Source organism: Elephas maximus, chromosome 20, assembly GCF_024166365.1.
Source record: "Elephas maximus indicus isolate mEleMax1 chromosome 20, mEleMax1 primary haplotype, whole genome shotgun sequence".
NCBI lineage: Eukaryota > Metazoa > Chordata > Mammalia > Proboscidea > Elephantidae > Elephas > Elephas maximus.
The window spans coordinates 62,096,932-62,115,007 of NC_064838.1; the positions used below are offsets into that span (position 1 = coordinate 62,096,932).

At 36.2% G+C, this 18,076-nt stretch overlaps 1 protein-coding gene across 14 annotated transcripts in view; it reads right to left on the bottom strand.

Annotated features, from left to right (window-relative positions):
* The window catches only part of DNAH12 (dynein axonemal heavy chain 12), a 210,342-nt gene that overhangs the window by 144,614 nt on the left and 47,652 nt on the right, over window positions 1–18,076 (bottom strand). For 13 of the 14 annotated variants that reach the window (XR_007514395.1, XM_049861985.1, XM_049861986.1 and 10 more), the window contains 9 exons: window positions 17,753–17,996; window positions 10,424–10,609; window positions 9,541–9,741; window positions 7,438–7,632; window positions 5,981–6,102; window positions 5,603–5,885; window positions 2,272–2,391; window positions 1,680–1,836; window positions 1,278–1,450 (listed from right to left, as the gene is read on the bottom strand). Coding sequence is in view for 13 of the 14 variants with exons in the window: in XM_049861985.1 (XP_049717942.1) it covers window positions 1,278–1,450; window positions 1,680–1,836; window positions 2,272–2,391; window positions 5,603–5,885; window positions 5,981–6,102; window positions 7,438–7,632; window positions 9,541–9,741; window positions 10,424–10,609; window positions 17,753–17,996 (1,681 nt within the window). In the remaining variant the exon portion in view is untranslated. The other variant, XM_049861997.1, reaches the window with a different exon arrangement.

The following is an 18,076-nucleotide window of genomic DNA, read 5'->3' on the forward strand; positions in this document are numbered from 1 at the left end:
AGCACAGTGGTTAAGCACTCGGCTGCCAACCAAAAGGCTGGCGGCTTAAACTCACTGCTGCTCCGCAGGAGAAAGATTTGCTTCTGTAAAGATTACAGCCTTGGAAACCCTATGGGGGCAGCTCTATCCTGTCTTACAGGGTCACTATGAGTCAGAACCAACTTGACAGCACATCGTTCTTTTATTTTTTGTTCTTTAAATAGAAGCTACCTCAACAGTAAAAACCTGGAAGTTTACTTACAGCTATGCCCCAGGGATGATACCTCACCAGTTACAATAAAGGGGTATGAAAGCCAGATCCCCTTGCCGTAACTCTGTAAGGCCATTCATCCAAAGCTCCCCGTGAGATCAGGCAAATGCTATACTTCTGCTGAAACCATATCTTTGCTTAGATTTTCCCATCCTATCCTGCTTTCCTCACTTCATTACAGGTTTTCACTGAGAGCATTTTCTTAGTAAATCATTTGCTCTAGACTCCCCATTCCATCTCTGCATTTAGAGAACTCAATCTAAGGTATTTTAATTTTTCTTACTGAGCATAGGGGGATTGGTGTTTATTGATGTTCCTCTTCAACGAATCCCCAGGTAGGTTTACCAGATTTAGCAAATAAAAATACAGGATGCCCAGTTAAACTTCAATTTCAGATAAACAATTTTTTTTTTTTTAAGTAAGTCCTATGCGATATTTAGGACATACTAATGCTAAAAATCTATTCATCATTTATGTGAAATTCAAATTTACCTGGGAGTCCTGAATTTTACCTGGCAACCCTATTCTCAGAGTTTGTATAGTCATTGCTCTGTCTTCCACAGCTTTCTAACTAAGTTCACACCCTACCACCATCCCCTCACATTTCAGTTCTCTCCCTTCTTTTCAATAGCACTGACTTGGAGTTCTTGGGCCCCAATGTAATTTTCTCATCTTCCTGTCATCTCTCCCAGGATTCCACTGCAAATCTCTACCATTTTCTGAAGCTCCTATTTTCTCCTACATCTTCAGTACCTTCTTTTTGTAATTATCCTCCATGGGAGTGACTCACGATTTTTCACACACTAGAACTCAAACACTCCTGTATGTTACAAAAGTACCCAGAGGTAAATGTTCATTAATATAATTTTACATAAAGGGAATCTGGAGTTAGGAAGGGGTAAGTGTATTCAGCTATTACAGGTAAGAGAATACATAAGGACAGTCATGTTAAATTTGGATAAGAAACTATGACACTGCACCAAAAAGTAATCTTTTGGGTGTGAATTAAAATAATTTAAATGCATACCAGTGTTCTGTAACACCTGTCAGTTAGAGGAGTAATGACAAGTCGAGGTGAGTTACCAAGATATTCATAAGCATATTTTACATTGCAATTAATGATGCGAACTCGAGCATTCTCATATTCCCAATAATATCGAAGCTGAGCTAGCCACTGGAAATCTGTATCATGTGAGACACCTAGAAGGAATAAAGTAAAATAAGACACATGATCCTTAAATGGTAATAATTCTAAAAGTAGGTGCTTTGTTTATAACAGCAAATATTAAAATAATTCATGTTTTCCAACTTATTGGGAAAAGATAATGTAAAAGAAATTCTGTTCTGAGAAAAAAAAGACCTAATTATAAACCTTTGTTTCTAGAAGCTATTGATTTTATCTTTATTGTTAAAGAAAAATGTCACATACCTATCTCAATCATGTCCATGACCACGTCCCTAGCATGGACATCGATAGTAACCAAAGCCCCCAGAGTGGTCCTGGTCTGCTTAGACAATTTTCCTCTAACAAGCTCGACAATATCATTTAGTTGGCTCTGAAGTTCCCTATAGTACTTCCTTAACCCCTAGAAAATAAAAAAGCAATTAAACTGATGTTATATAGTACATACAACATGCATTTCATACATTTACTCTTGTATAAAACAATTCTGACTTTATAATCTATCTCAAATATAGAATTAATTCTAGAATAGTGATTCTTTAAAGCCTTGTAAAATACTAAGAACAAGCTTTCAAAGAACTGCATAGTTTTAATACTATATACAGAAGGAGCTCTGGTAGTGCAGTGGCTAAGAGCTTTGCTGGTAACCAAAAGGTCAGCTTGGAAACCCTTTGGGGTAGTTCTACTCCGTCCTAAAGGGTCGCTATGAGTCAGAATTGATTAGATGGCAATGGGTTATATATAGAAACTGAGGGGGAATTGCCTTTGCAAAGAACAGATAAACTAAAAAAATGGAATGGAAAAAAGGATGTTGCTATTTAATGAAATAATGCTTTACCTCTGGCCCACCACTTATAACTTCCTGTGTCTCAGAAGTCCAGAACATTTGAGAAACACAAAGTACAACCTGGCCAGGCCACTCTCGAACCCAGTCTCTTCTTGCAGTTTCTGGATAAGCCTGAATAATTAAAATGCATTTCTAACTTTAAAAGATTGAAAAAAAAACCAAACTCTAAATTTCTAACAATAGAGAAGTGCATTATTTGGTACACTCATAGCCTGGAATATCATATACTCATGAAAAATTACTTTAGATGACTATTTAAAAAGACTAGAAAAGATGTTCATAAATTATGATATTTTTGAATTTTTTTTTTTAATGGAAAGGTGAGTACCAACATGTTAATAATGGGTTACCTCTGGAAGGAAGAATTTTACATGATTCTTATGTTCTTTTGTTGTGGAAAGTTGTCAAGTTTTTTTACATAGAATATATATTACTTCTATTATAATGAAATCTAGGGGCTTTACTAAACTGTCAAAAAACAAACCAGTCAAATAAATTATATATACTGATGTTCAGATTTAATTGAAAAGGCAGTTATACAATCTAGTAGAAAACTGGACGAGTAGTTAGAACCTTTATGTTATCTATAGCTTTTCTAAAAACTTGTATGACCAGAGCATATAATGTAAAAATTATATACTACTATCTATGCTTTTGATTTCAAAACACTTTTATTTCTAAAACTTCTATGTTCAAAATGCATTTAATTGGATTTATCAAAGGAAAGAGGTTTAATCTTTTACAAAATGACTTGCTTCAAAAGTAAAGGATAATAGCAGTTTCAAATTGTAAATTATAAAAGCCAACTGCAGAACTGGGTTTGATGTTGATGCTAATAGAAACTATATTTTTAATAGAATAATATCATTTTCGATATAAGAATGTTAAACATATGGATATAAGTATTATTATGAAAATGACTTTTGTTAGCAATATCCGGAAATAAGTGCAAATGACAAACTAATTTAAGCTTCAAAGAAGAATGAGGAGTGACTGAAAGCCATTTGCTAGTCATGTGGAAGGTAAATTGTTATTATACTAATTAAGGAAACACTTGCTGGACAATGTTGATTCTTTCCTATGTTATTTCTTTTTTTGTTAAAAAATGTGTTTTCTCAAGGGAAAGATTACTCCAAAGGACTAATGGATGACAATCACTACAACCTCTGTCAGACTGAGCCCAGAACAACTAGATGGTGCCTGGCTGCCACCACTGACTGCTCTGACAGGAGTCACAATAGAGGTCCCAGAAATAGCAGGAGAAAAATGGAGAACAAAATTCAAATTTACACACACAAAAAAAGACTAGACTTGCTGGTCTGACAAAGACTGGAGAAACCCCAAGAGTATGGTCCCTGGACACCCTTTTAAATCAGTACTGAAGTCACTCCTGAAGTTCATCCTTCAGCCAAAGATTAGACAGGTCTATAGGGCAAACGGAAATGCTGGTGGTGTAGTGGTTAAGAACTATGGCTACTAACCAAAAGGTCAGCAGTTCAAATCCAACAGGCATTCCTTGAAAACTCTATAGGGCACTTCTACTCTGTCCTACAGACATTGCAATGAGTTGGAATCGACCTTGACAGCAATGGATGTAGGGCAAACAATAACACACCTGAGGAATGTGCTTCGTAGTTTAATCATGTATACAAGTCTAGATGGGCACACCAGCCCAAAAACAAACACGAGAAGGCAGGAAGGGACAGGAAAGCTGGATGAATGGAAACAAGGAACCCAGAGTGGAGAAGGGGAGAGTGTTGACACATTGCAGGGTTGGCAACCAATGTCACAAAACAGTGTATTAATTGTTTAATGAGAAACTAATTTGCTCTGTAAACTTCCACCTAAAGCATACAAAAAAAACCTAAAAAAATGTATTTTCAAAATTTTTGAATCATAAACAGAAAAAGGAGAGGAAAAATCAAGATTTATCTGCAAAAACACTGAGGAAGAACAGAACAGCCACTGCAAGAAGCTGAGCTCCATAGAGCTCACAGAGGATATCTCACTCATGTAAAGTGAGCTGCTGGATACAGGCTGCAGGGTCTTTTAAAACTAGTTTTTTGCTACACAATTGCTCCTTTATGGTCCTTAAGGCAGAAATGTATTGAAGTCCATTATTCAAGGTCAGGTTAACTGGATTAGCATAAATGGGGTACCTCTAGTGGTAGGTGTTACGTGTCTTTCAAATATTATATGTCCTCCTTTAACGTTCATTCATCTCATTTCGAGTTTTTAAGTAACCGTTTAAGTGTAAAAAGCAGTAAGTGAACTATCACGTATTTAACACCCATGCTGAGAACCGACCTATAGATCACAATTGTTCATCTACTAGACATATCTACTAGGCTATCTCATAAGATTTCTACTTCAATATATCCAGGAATAAAATCTTGATATTCCCCCAAGCCTCCATAAACCTGCTCCTCCTCCAGACACTCTCTCAGAGTAAATGCCACCCATATGCTGAAATCAGAAATTTTAAGGTGATTCTTGAGACCTCCCTCATCCTCTCCCTTATATCCTACAACCAATTCATCACCAAGATCTGTTGAAAATAACTACAAAGTGTATCTTAAGTGTGTCTACTTTGCTTCATATCTTCTGCCACTCCCCTAGTAGGAGTCAGCATCATCTCTTATCTGGGTTAATGCAACAGTCTCCTAATTTTCCATCCTGTTTTCACTCTTGTCCCCCACTAATTCATTCTTCACTTCATGTCATAGCCATAAAAAACTAAATAGAAATCAGCTCGTGTCCCTCCCCTGATTAAAATCCTTTAGTGGCTTTCCATTGTATTTAAAATACAATGCAATTCTGAAACTGCTTTTCTTTCTAGCCTCCTCTGACTTCCCTGTCCATTTTGCTCACTCTACTCCAGACAGCCTTTTTTTTTTACTCCAGACAGCAGCCTTCTTGGAGGTTCTTAAACATCCCTGGTTCTTTCCGATCCCAGGCCCTTAATTCAGGATACCTCAATGTTGTCTCCATTTACTGTTTACCTGGTTAATTCCTAATCATCCTTCAGTTCTCAGTTTCAGCGTCACCTCCTCAGACAACCTATCACTGATTCACCCCATTCTAAATTATACACCCCTTATTATTTTCTCTCATAACACCTTTTTTCTTTTATAGCACTTAATTATGTGTCATGATCAATTATTATTAATACTTTTATATTAATAATAATAGTGTTAAAGAAAATAATAAACGGTTTAAAATATAAGAAATGTCAGTGTGAAGTTATTGGTACCCATTCAAGACCTTCTAAAAGAAAGCTTTTGCAGAATAGAGAGTATACATAAAAACCTAGGAGACACACCAGCCTGGCTGCAGCGATCACATCATGAATACTCCGGAGCATCAGATCTTCCACTTGAATTAGCCACTTTTCCACGGCACCCCGCGCTGCTGACGTGGAAATAAGTGCGATCAGCTCCACTCGCTCACCTTCAGAGCTATACATGGCCTTAATGTCCAAATTGGGAAGGAATTCCAATTTAGCAATGCCCTCAAAGCATTTTTTTAAGTGAGGCTGAACTCTAAGTGGATCTTTGGTCTCTGACAAAATCTCTAACATTTCATCATTAGATAAGAAGAAAAACCTAGGGAAAAACATGCAAATATAAAAAGTTCAGTTATAATTCATCACACATCAGAAACTCCTTATAATTTTAGTATAACTGATCGTTCACCATACCGAGGAAAGAAAAGACGTTTCTTTTCAAGATATGCATTAAGCCCTTTCATAATTTTCTCCAAAAGGTCATTGCAGTTCTGCAGTTTTTCCAACAAACCTGTTAAAGAAGTAGCAGCAAGAACCTAAAAGAAACATGTTTGATGAGGTCAGCGCTTGTATACTAGATAAAACTATAACAAGACCTAAACATTAACCTATATTACATGTCAAAATTGTCAAAAATGTCAAATGCCAAAAATTTTCTTTTGGTAAAAACTATTAAAATTCAATAAATCATAAATATTCGTGTCCAAGTACAAATGAGAAGTTATAATTGTCATTCATAATTTCATTTTTCCTATTTTTTTTAAAATGGTGAATGAAACTTCCATTAAGTTTGTGTATGGTTTAATTTTTATGTTTACAACTATCACTCATAAAATTAACAATCTACAACAGATGTTGGCAAACTTCATGGGCCAAGTTCAGTCTCTTGCCTATTTTTGTATGGCCTGCGAACTAAGAGTTGGTTTTACACATTTAAAAGTTTGAAAAAATAAATATTTCAGGACACAAGGAAGTTTCAGTGTTCATAAACTAAGTTTAACTAGAGCACTGCCGCACCCATTCATTTACATACTGTCTCTGGCTGCTTTTGCACTACAACAAATGGCAGAGTCCAGTAGTTGCGATAAAGGCTGTATATCTCACAAAGCCTAAAATATTTACTATCTGGCCTTTTACAGAAAAAAGAAAAATTGTCAATCTATAGGAAATCATCTCTCACAGAGTTCCTATGGGAAAAATCCTTGAAAATGTCATAAATTTCTGGGCAGTATTGACTCTCAGTAAGTCCAGCATGGCTAGTTTTTCAACCAGCATTGGAACAAATTGCTATTTCTTCAATTAAATACCAGATTTAAAAAGGCGACTTATATCTACATATTATGCATACCATGTGTATGAAAAGCACATAGTCTGTTTTGAAACACTAGAATCACACTCAGCAAGGTGCTACACTCACTGGGAGACACATGTAGGAACTGAGATCGACTGAGAGACAGCATGTGCTTCTTTCACACCACACCCAAGCATACAGACTCATGAGCGGAATGTCAGGTGAATCACCCAACCTCTTCCAGTGCTTTCACTCCCATCCTCCCTCTCATTTTTGCTCTCTCTCTCCATTTTAATTTATTTGTTTTGAAGGGGAGAGGACTGGTTAGTGTGCATAGTAGAAACTGAGTTAAATGCACATTTGAAGCAGCTCTACTACATATATATGAGTTATAAGTAGTGTATCTTATGAACTGAAAAGCAGATTTTGTTTCAATGCTTTTTTAATGTTTTTTGAGCTTGCCAATTTGTACACAATGATCAGGTTTTACTTTTGCAATCAGAAAAAATAAGTCAAATGCTTACTTTAATAGGCAAAAATAAAGGTTCATCTACTATAGGAGAGAAAACAAATATATCACCTTTGGGTCTTTCGCACAAAACTTCATGATATCCCTCCAATGTCTGTCTACTGTCTGAAACTGACGGCCTTCTTCTGGCATCTGCTGCATAATATCCTCAGAACAAAAGATGGGCTCCAAGTACAGCCACTGAGCTTGCACTTTTAACCATTCATCAATTGTCTCTTGTATTCGAATCAAACGGTCCTCCCAGGCCTTAAGGAAAAGCATATTGTACTAATTTCTAGTTATTAAAGAAAAGCTATAAGTTATAGCAAAGAAAACATTTCAAATTTACTGTTATATTTTAATCAATGCAAAACAGTTCAAAGTCACTTATGGGTATCTCACATAGGCTTGGGAAAACTCTAGGAAGTCTGAAGTTTTCCTAAGTTACTAAAACTCACCATTAGAAATGATGAGAAAGTTATTTAGTCCAGTTTCCTAATCCCTAGGTCAACCGTCCCAGTCCAAAACGCATCCAGAAATATATACAGTTCTACATCAGTGGTTCATAACCCGAGGCTATTTTGCCCCCAGCCCCAGTGGACATTTGACAACATCTGTAGATATTTTTGGCTGTCACAACCGAGGGGTTGTGCTATTAGTATCTACCGAATAGAGGTCAGAAATGCTGCTAAACCTCCTACACTGTACAGGACAGACCTCACAACAAAGAATTTTCTGGTCCAAAATGTCAATAGTGCCATGGATGAGAAACTTTGTTCTACAGCTGCACAATTTGGGGGCAGGGAGACTCCTTATTCTTCAGGTCCCCTAAAGTCGGTAACATATTTCATTAGCTGGAGATCCTTCATATACTTTTCATCTTTGGTTCTTAAACATGTGGTCTATGTGTTATCTTCTAAATTCCTTGTTGGACAAGTTAGAAATTTCCACAAAAGATGTAATATCTTATCAGGAAAGCCTTGGCCAGCCTGATTGATGGGAAATGGTCCAGCATTATGTCCTTTTGGAAGAACACCATTCTTTGTCTACTCCAAATAATGGCAGCCAAGCCCCTCTATAAAATACTATTTGTGCTCAAATTAAAACCAGTTTGAATTCCAGCTCTGTCCTTTATTAGCTTGGTGAACTTTGGCAAATTATCAGTCCTCCTCTTCCTTGGTTTCTTTATGTGTGAAGAGAGATAGTAAGTGCCTTCCTTGAAGGTGGGCTACCCAGTACCCAGTGCCATCGAGTCGATTCTGACTCATAGCGACCCTATAGGACAGAGTAAAACTGCCCCATAGAGCTATGAGGATTAAATGGGTTAATAAACATAACACCCCTAAAGTAGTATCTGGCACATAGTTATGGATCAATAAATATTAGGGGATATTTGTTGATCTTTTTGATGTCTTTTCCCCAATTTATATAGTCCCCAGTTACAATTTTGACAGTATGAAGCTATTAGTTACCATAATTTGTTTGCTTTCTCTACTTACCCACATCAACTATGACCCCACACCCAGTGCCCTTGAGTCGATTCCGACTCATAGCGACCCTATAGGACAGAGTAGACCCACCCCATAGAGTTTCCAAGGAGCACCTGGCGGATTCAAACTGCCGACCCTTTGATTAGCAGCCGTAGCACTTAACCACTACGCCACCAGGGTTTCCACATCAACTATAAAGCTATTAAATCATCTTGGGGCCTCTGATATCAATTGTTTTTCTCAAGCAGGCAATAATTCAGTAACCACTCTAAAAGACCCTCAGACTAGTTGTTCACAAATATAATTAAAGTCTAGTATACAGAACCTTTCTACAAGTTAAAGAATATAGTAAGAAACAGTGTCTAGGCTTTCTTAAGTTAGAATAAATTATACGAAAACCATTTTCCTTCCAAGTCTTCACAGTCATTGGAGAAGATTTATTTTAATAAAACACAATTTTTTCTTTTCAAAATCATTAGAATTACTGTCTTAAGTCTATTCTATATATTTCTACATTAATTTCTGAGTATCTGTTTCAGTGTATCACCAGAAAAATATGAAGATTACAGAGTATGATTTGAATAAATATTTTAAAAGTCCATCCAACAAACTGACCTATTTCTGCAAGAACACAAATGTAATAAGATTGTAACTTTTTATAATGATCAGTAGCTCAATATCATACCTTGATCTCTTTTTCAAAAGGCTTGATGAAAGGTGAGCCTCTCATTGTCTGAGTTTTTATAATCTGGTCATCAAGGAGAGCCTGAATCTCATCCACTGAAGAAAGAATACAAACTCCAGTATCACGGTATGGGCTTATATGAAAACCAATATCATCCCAAGTTCCTATCATTGTATGCATGGCTTTCTCTAATGAAAACTCCTAGAAGGAAGGAAAGAAGAAGTTACGGGATGGTGGAAGAAAGGATCTTCTTTACTATATCGACTTTCCCTAGTGAACTGGATAAGCATTTGGCACATTACACTGTCATTTTCTTAAGATAATCTGTGGCTACAGTGTAATTTTTTTTTTAAGAAAGGTTTTTAACAATTTAATAATTCCTAGTAAGAATAATAACGTAGTTTTTAAAAATTCACTTGCTATGAAAACTGCTGTCAGTATTAAAACAGACAACAGAATAAAATACCTGATGGACTTTTCTGAAGGGTCTTTCGGCAGCCTGGAGTCTGAAGGTGTTTCTGTGTATTTCAATAATTCTTTCTCTAGGGCCATATTTATTCTGCTAGAACATACACACCTCACATGCCACACATATATTCACCCAGTGTTCTTAATGAGTAATTATGTATCAAGACTAGCATACCATCCACATATATCAGAATGTGGCAGAAGTAAGAAGTCAAAAGAGCCATTTCTATATGGATTCAGAGCAGTAATTACGAAAGAAGTACACATTTTGTGGGGAAAAAGGGTGATCTTCTACCATGGGCTCCCGTCTCCTCCTGCTGCTGTCCAGTGCTACATTTTTAAACACAACAAAAACTATGGTTATTTGATTGACAAATTCATCAAATAAAGTATTTCAGTTGATCCTTTTGTTTACCTTGCTTGCACCTGCACTTATCACTTCAAACTGTTCCAAGTATGGTGTAAGATTTAATTTTAAAACTTTTCTCAGTGTAGTTCCAGAGTCTGGAGTCAAGTCATAGCCTACAATTTCTGACATCTGGCTCCAGTGACGAGCTCTCATTCCAGGATTGCACAGGATGGAGACAGTAGGGATATACTCCTAATGGTGAAAATATAAACAATAACGGGTCACTCATTTGACTTCCATACACATATTTTAAGGATGAAGCCTCAACAGCATAAAAATTACAGTTCTTCAAAAAAAAAAAAAAAAAAAAGACCAGGCTTATTGGTCTGACAGAGACTGAAGAAACCCCGAGAGTACGGTCCCTGGACACCCTTTTAGCTCAGTAATGAAGTCATTCCTGAGGTTCACCCATCACCCAAAGATTAGACAGGCCCATAAAACAAAACGAGAGCAAATGGGCAACCAGTCCAAGGGCAAGGACGACAAGGCAGGAGGGGACAGGAAAGCTGGTAATAGGGAACCCAAGGTCGAGAAGGGGGAGAATGTTGACATATCGTGGGGTTGGCAACCAATGTTACAAAACAGTATGTGCACTAATTGTTTAATGAGAAGCTGGTTTGTTCTGTAAAAAACCTTCATCTAAAGTACAATCTAAAAAAGTGAGAAAAAAATTATAGTTCTTTAATTTATTGAATTTATTTACTATAAGTCCAACCAAAATCCCAATTAAATTTGGAAGAGAAGATAAACTAACAAAATGATTCTGAAGTTTATCTGCAAAAATAAACATATAAGAACAGCCTGGAAAATTATGAAAGTAAAAGAGACAAATGAAGGGTGAATGTTCTATAAGATATATTAAAAAAAAAAAAAAAAAAGATATATTAAAGGAGACAGTAAATGAAAACCAAACCAGTTGCTGTCCAGTTGATTCCAACTCATGGCTACCCCATGTCTGACAGAATAAAACTGTGTTCCAAAAGTATACGATAAAACTATGGAAATTAAGACTGTGGTATTATAGAAATACAAAGTTATTATATAATAATATATATTCCTCACTTATTGACTATCTCATTATCTGACATTTCACATTTGTGGCAACAGTAAAAAAAATCTACTATCCAACTATTTTGTGCACTGACATACATCTGGCAGTAACGAATGCCAGGTGCTATGAGAGAGTATCACTGGCTATGATGGTTAAGGTTACGTGTCAACTTGAATAGGCCATGATTCTCAGTGATTTGGCAATTACGTAATAATGTAATTTGGCAGTTACGTAATGATGTGATTTGGCAGCTGTATAGTAATGTAGTCATCCTCCATTTTGTGATCTGATGTGGTCATCTTCCATTTTTTGCATAATGTCAATTTTCACATATTGACCTGGTCTTTGGAACCTAACCATGTCGATAAGTGAAGAGTGGGTGTAGTTATAAATACACACACACATATTTACATCATGCATGAGAAAAAAAGCCTGCACCAAAATGTAATAATGTTTTATCTTTGCTTAGTGAGATTCAGAGTTCTTAACCATCTTGTACTTTTCTATTTTCTCTGACTTTGAGTATGTATTATTAAAATCATACAAAATAATGTTACTTTTGTTTGGAAATGAAAATAAAATATTCAACAGAAATACTTAGTTCATCATTCTTGATACTGACATTAGAACCTTCTTTTTAATCAAGAACAAGACAAGCATACTAATTTTTATTGCTTCTAATTAACATTGCATTGAGCATCCCAACCAGTGAAGTAATATAAATAAACAAAAGGTACAGGCATTAAAAATTTAAAAACAAAATTATCATTCACAGAGTACTGTCTACATGTACAGTGGCTGGATATTAAATTACTGTAAAGAAATTAAGTAGAATTTCTAAACACCAATCACAGACAGAAAGTATAATTAACAAAAAGATCCATTTACAAGTGCAACAAAAATATGAAGTACCTAGGAATAAATCAAGTGAAAGCTGTGCAAAGTTATTTTGGAGAAATTTTATTAAAAGATTTTAAAGAAAACCTAAATATGTAGAGAGATACACCATGCACTGACAGATTCATTATCATATAACTGACAAAGGATTCTTATCCAGAATATATTATTATACTAAACCAAACCTGCTGCCGTCAAGTCGATTATAACTCATGGTGACCCCATGTGTTAGATACTGGACCTGGTCCATAGGGCTTAAAAATCCCATAAATTAACAACAAAAAGGCAAACGATAACAGAAAAAGACTTAAAGGTATTACATAAGCATTTCTCAGAAGAGGAAATACGAAAGGCAAATAGAATTTAAGTTCTATGAGAGCAGGAACTTTTGCTCTGCTCATTGATATGTCTCAAGCACACTTAAAAGTATCTGTCCCATAGCTGACATTCAATAAATATTTGTTGAACGAATAAAATGTAAGGGGATAATAAATATCATTAGAAATTGAGGAAATGCAAATTAACACCATGTTGAGACATAACTTTGCACCCAACAGAATGGCAGAAATTACGAAGTCTAATGATACAAGTGTGGGTGAGGACGTGTACCTGTTAAGGAAATTTAAACTGAGGGACAATTTCGTGTTTTCTGGTAAAGCTGAACAATCATATATTCTATCACTCAGCAATTTCACTTCATGCTATATACCCTAGAGAAACTCTTGCCCATGTACACTAGGAGACAAGACTACAATTAAAAGTGCTGCTAACAACAGAAAAAGGAAAAGGAGGGTTTCCATGTGACTATACACAGGAAAATGAATAAACTGAGGAGTAATAGATAGCAATGAAAAAGAAAGAACTACAGTTATACTCAAGAATGTAGATGAATATTAGAAACACTGGTCAGTGAAAAAAATGAAGTCACAGAAGATTACATACAGTATGATATATTGTTATAAACTGTTATATAAAACCCATTCCCATCTAGTCCATTCTGACTCACTGCGACCCTATAGGACAGAGTAGAACTGCCCCACATGGTTTCCAAGGAGCGGCTGGTGGATTCAAACTACTGACTTTTTGGTTGGCAGCCAAGCTCTTAACCACTGCACCACCAGGGTCCCAAATTGTTATATACAAATATAATAAAATTTAAAAAGCAACATAATAACAAACAGAATTTATGATATACTTATCTTTAAGTGGAATTAAGAGAATGAAATAAGGAAGGAATATACAGAGGGATGCCACAGTATTAGTAATCTTCCTATGCTAAAGAAAAGAGGAGGATTCACAAGGATTTGTTTTCTTATTATTCTTCATAATATATATATACTACATATATTCTTCAAATATTAGATAATAAATATGTGTTCAAAAAAAAAAATAAAGAATACTTACCTTTCTCTCTTTCCAATCCCGCTTTGGAGCTCACCAAAATCATATACTTCTACTTACCTCCCTAGTAAAGCTTTACGTGCTCTCCAAAAGACAATTAAGCACTCCATCTTCTGTTCTTTCACAGGATACTGCTATCCTCTGCCTGAGAATTTCCTCATTTTGCCTTGTGTTACAACTAGTTGTTCACAGCCTGTTCTTTTTTGATAATGGGCAAATATCCCGTCTATATACCCACGCCCCTTAATACATAAATCCACCACGCTCAGAGCATGCCAAATGTTTCCTGGATTTAATTTTCATCTATTTTTTTTTGGTCAATTATATTCATAGAGAATGTCTCAATTTTACTAATAGTTACCTATTAGATATAAAACTCATGGCCAAAATCAAGTACAGTCACCTGGAAAATAAAAGTACTGATCAAGAAAGCTCTCACTAGGGGAGGGTTGGAGATGTAAAAACAGTTAATAGACATTAGGTAAGAGAAAACTTTGGCGAAGGGTAAGAAAGTACACAATACTGGGGAAGCCAGCACAACCTACATAAGGCAAGGTCATGGTAGCTCCACAGACACATTCAAACTCCTTGAGGGATCGAATTGCTGGGCTGAGGGCTGTGGGGACCATGATCTCCAGGAACATCTAGCTCAACTGGCATAACATAATTTATAAAGAATATGCTCTACATTCTACTTTGGTGAGTAGCATCTGGGGTCTTAAAAGCCTGTGAGCAGCCATCTAGGATACTCCACTGGTCTCACCCCTTCGGGAGCAATGTAAGAATGGAGAAAACTAAAGATGCAAGGGAAAGATTAGTCCAAAGGACTAATGGACCACATCTACCATGGCCTCCACCAGACTGAGTCCAGTACAACAAGATGGTGCCTGGCTACCACCACTGACTGCTCTGATGGGGATCACAATAGAGGGTCCTGGACAGAGCTGGAGGAAAATGTAGAACAAAATTCTAACTCAAAAAGAAAGACCAGACTTTCTGGTCTGACAGAGACTGGAAAAATCCTGAGAGTATGGCCCCAGGACACCATTTCAGCTCAGTAATAAGGTCACTCCTGAGGTTCACCCTTCAGGCAAAGATTGAACAGGACCATGGAACAAAACAAGACTAAAGGGGCACACCAGCCCTAGGGCAGGGACTGGAAGGCAGGAGAGAAAAGGAAAGCTGGTAATAGGGACCCCAGGGTTGAGAAGGGAGAGTGCTGACATGTTGTTTGGTTGTTAACTAATGTCATAGAACAATGTGTGTACTAACTGTTTGATGAGAACCTAGTTTGTTCTGTAAACCGTCATCTAAAGTACAAAAAAAAAAAAAAAAGGAAGATCTCACTAGTGTCATTAGCCCAGGCAATTAGATGAGAAAAATAAAAGGCATCCCGAGTGAAGAGGAAGAAGTAAAACACCTCTTTTGCAGAGGGTATGATCTTATATGTAGAAAATTCTGAAGAATTCACAATTAAAACTAACAAACTAGTTCAGCAAAGTTGCAGGATACAAGGTCAATATGCAAAACTCAATTGTATTTCTATAAACAAGCAATGAACAATCCAAAATTAAAAGTAAGGAAGCAATTCCATTTACAATAGCATCAAAAATACATTTAGGAAGAAATTTAACAAAAGAAGTGTAAGACTTGTACACTGAAAATTACAAAACATCATCGAAAGAAACTGAAGAACCATCTAAATAGAAAGACACCCCCATGTTTATGGTTTGGAAGAATTAACATTAAAGATGGTCATGCACCTGAAAAGGATCTGCAGGCTCAATGCAATCCCTATCAGAACCTCAGCTGGTTTCTTTGCAGAAATTGGTAAACTGATCCTAAAATTCTTATGGAAATGCAAAGGACACAGAATAGCCCAAATAATCTTGAAACAGAACACAGATGGAGGACTCACACTTCCTGATTTCAAAACCTGATATAAAGCTACAGTAATCAAGACAGTGTGGTACTGGCATAAGGACAAATATACAGATCTATAGAATACAATTGAGAGCCCAGATACCAACCAAACAGCTACTGAAAAAGAGCAGGAGTTACCATACTAATCTCAGATAAAAGAGACGTTAAAACGAAATCCACCATAACAAAGAAGGGCATTATATAATGATTAAAGAGATGATCCATCATGAAGATATAACCATAATAAATATCTACACACCCAATGACAGGGCTCCAAAGTACATAAACAAACCCTAACAGCACTAAAAAGAGAAATTGACAGTTCCACAATAATAGTAAGAGACGTCAACACACCACTCTTGGTAAAGGACAGAACATCTAGAAAGAAACTCAACAAAGATACAGAAGATCTAAAGGCCACAATCAGCCAACTTGACCTCATAGGTATATATAGAACGCTCCACCCAGCAACTGCAAAGTACACATTCTTTTCCAATGCACATGGAACGTTCTCCAAAATAGACCACATCTCAGGCCCCAGAGCAACCCTCAACAAAATCTAAAACACTGAGATAATACAAAGTATCTTCTCTGATCACAATGCCGTCAAAGTAGAAATTAACAACAGGAAGAGCAAGGGAAAAAAAATCAATTAGATGGAAACTGAATAACACCCTGCTTAAAAACCATCGGGTAATAGAAGAAATCAAAGATGGAATAAAAAAATTCCTAGAATCAAATGAGAATGAAAACACATCATACCAAAACCTTTGGGGCATAGCAAAGGCAATGCTCAGAGGTCAATTTATAGGAATACATGCACACGTCAAAAAAGAAGAAAGGGACAAAATCAAAACATTAGATACAAAAGTGGAACAAACAGAAAGAGAACAGCAAAAGAAGCTCAAAGCCACCAGAAGAAAGGAAATAACAAAGATCAGAGCAAAAATAAACAAAATGGAGAATAGAAAAACAACAGAATCAACAAAACCAAAAGCTGGTTCTTTGAAAGGATCAACAAAATCGACAAACCATTGGCCAAAAAACAGGAGAGGAGGCAAATAACCCAAATAAGAAATGAAATGGGGGACATTACAACAGACCCAACTGAAATAAAAAGGATCATAACAGAGTATTACGAAAAGCTATACTTTGACAAATTTGAAAACCTAGAGCAAACGGACAAATTTCTAGAAACATATTACCTACCCAAACTAACACAAAATGGTGTTGAAAAGCTGAACAGACCCATAACAAGAGAAGAGACTGAAAAGGTAATAAACCCCCCTCCCCTAAAAAAAACTCTGGCCCAGATGGCTTCACTGGAGAATTCTACCAAACATTCAGAGAAGAGCTTACACCAGTACTATTCAAACTATTTCAGAACATAGAAAAGGAAGGCAATACTTTCGAACTCATTCTATGAAGCCAGCATAACCGTGATACCCAAACCTGGTAAAGACACCACAATAAAAGAAAATTACAGACCAATATCTCTCATTAATATAGATGCAAAAATTCCCAACAAAATTCTAGCCAGTAGAATTCAGCATCATATCAAAAAAATAACACACTATGACCAAGTGGGATTCATGTAAGGTATGCAAGGATGGTTCAACATTAGAAAATCAGTGAACGTAATCCACCACATAAATAAAAGAATCACAGAATTATCTCAATTGACGCAGAAAAGGTATTCAACAAAGTCCGATGCCATTTCCGGATAAAAACTCTCAATAAAATGAATACACGAAAAGAGGCTTCCTTTCCCAGATGCAGTTCAAAAATTCCAGGGAGAACTTTGATTGGCCCAGTTTGGGTTACATGCCTATCCCTGAACCAATCACTACAGCCAGACAGATGGTGTATTAGGATGAGTTTCTCTCAGGTCAGATGCCTACTGAGGATAAAACTGGCTAGATACTCATCAAATCCATCTGACAGAAAATTAGGCTGTTATATACAAAAAGAAGACCAGAGGACAACTTTTATTTTTGATATAATAATCATTAGAAAGTTAAAAAATGTTTATAACTTTAAAATGTGATTAAATATTTTCATACCTTAAAGATTTTTATCTGCTCCATTACTGTAGAGCACATAGTAATAGTAGGATTCTCTTTTGGCTCTTCTTCAGGTTTCTCTTCTACCAGAGATCGTCTTTTTGCTGTCTTTCTTTTTTCTTGTAATTCTTTCTTTTGTTTCGTTTGGAAAAATTTCAGTGTCTTAAAAATTTCTCGGGAAAACTCATCTACATCAGCTTCCATGCTTTCCCCATTGAGGTCCAAAAAACCTCCATCCATCCACCTGAAACAAATGGTTTAAAAATAGCGTTGAACTCAGAGACTTTTGAAGTTTCAAGGGGTCTCAGAGATCCTTTAAGCAGA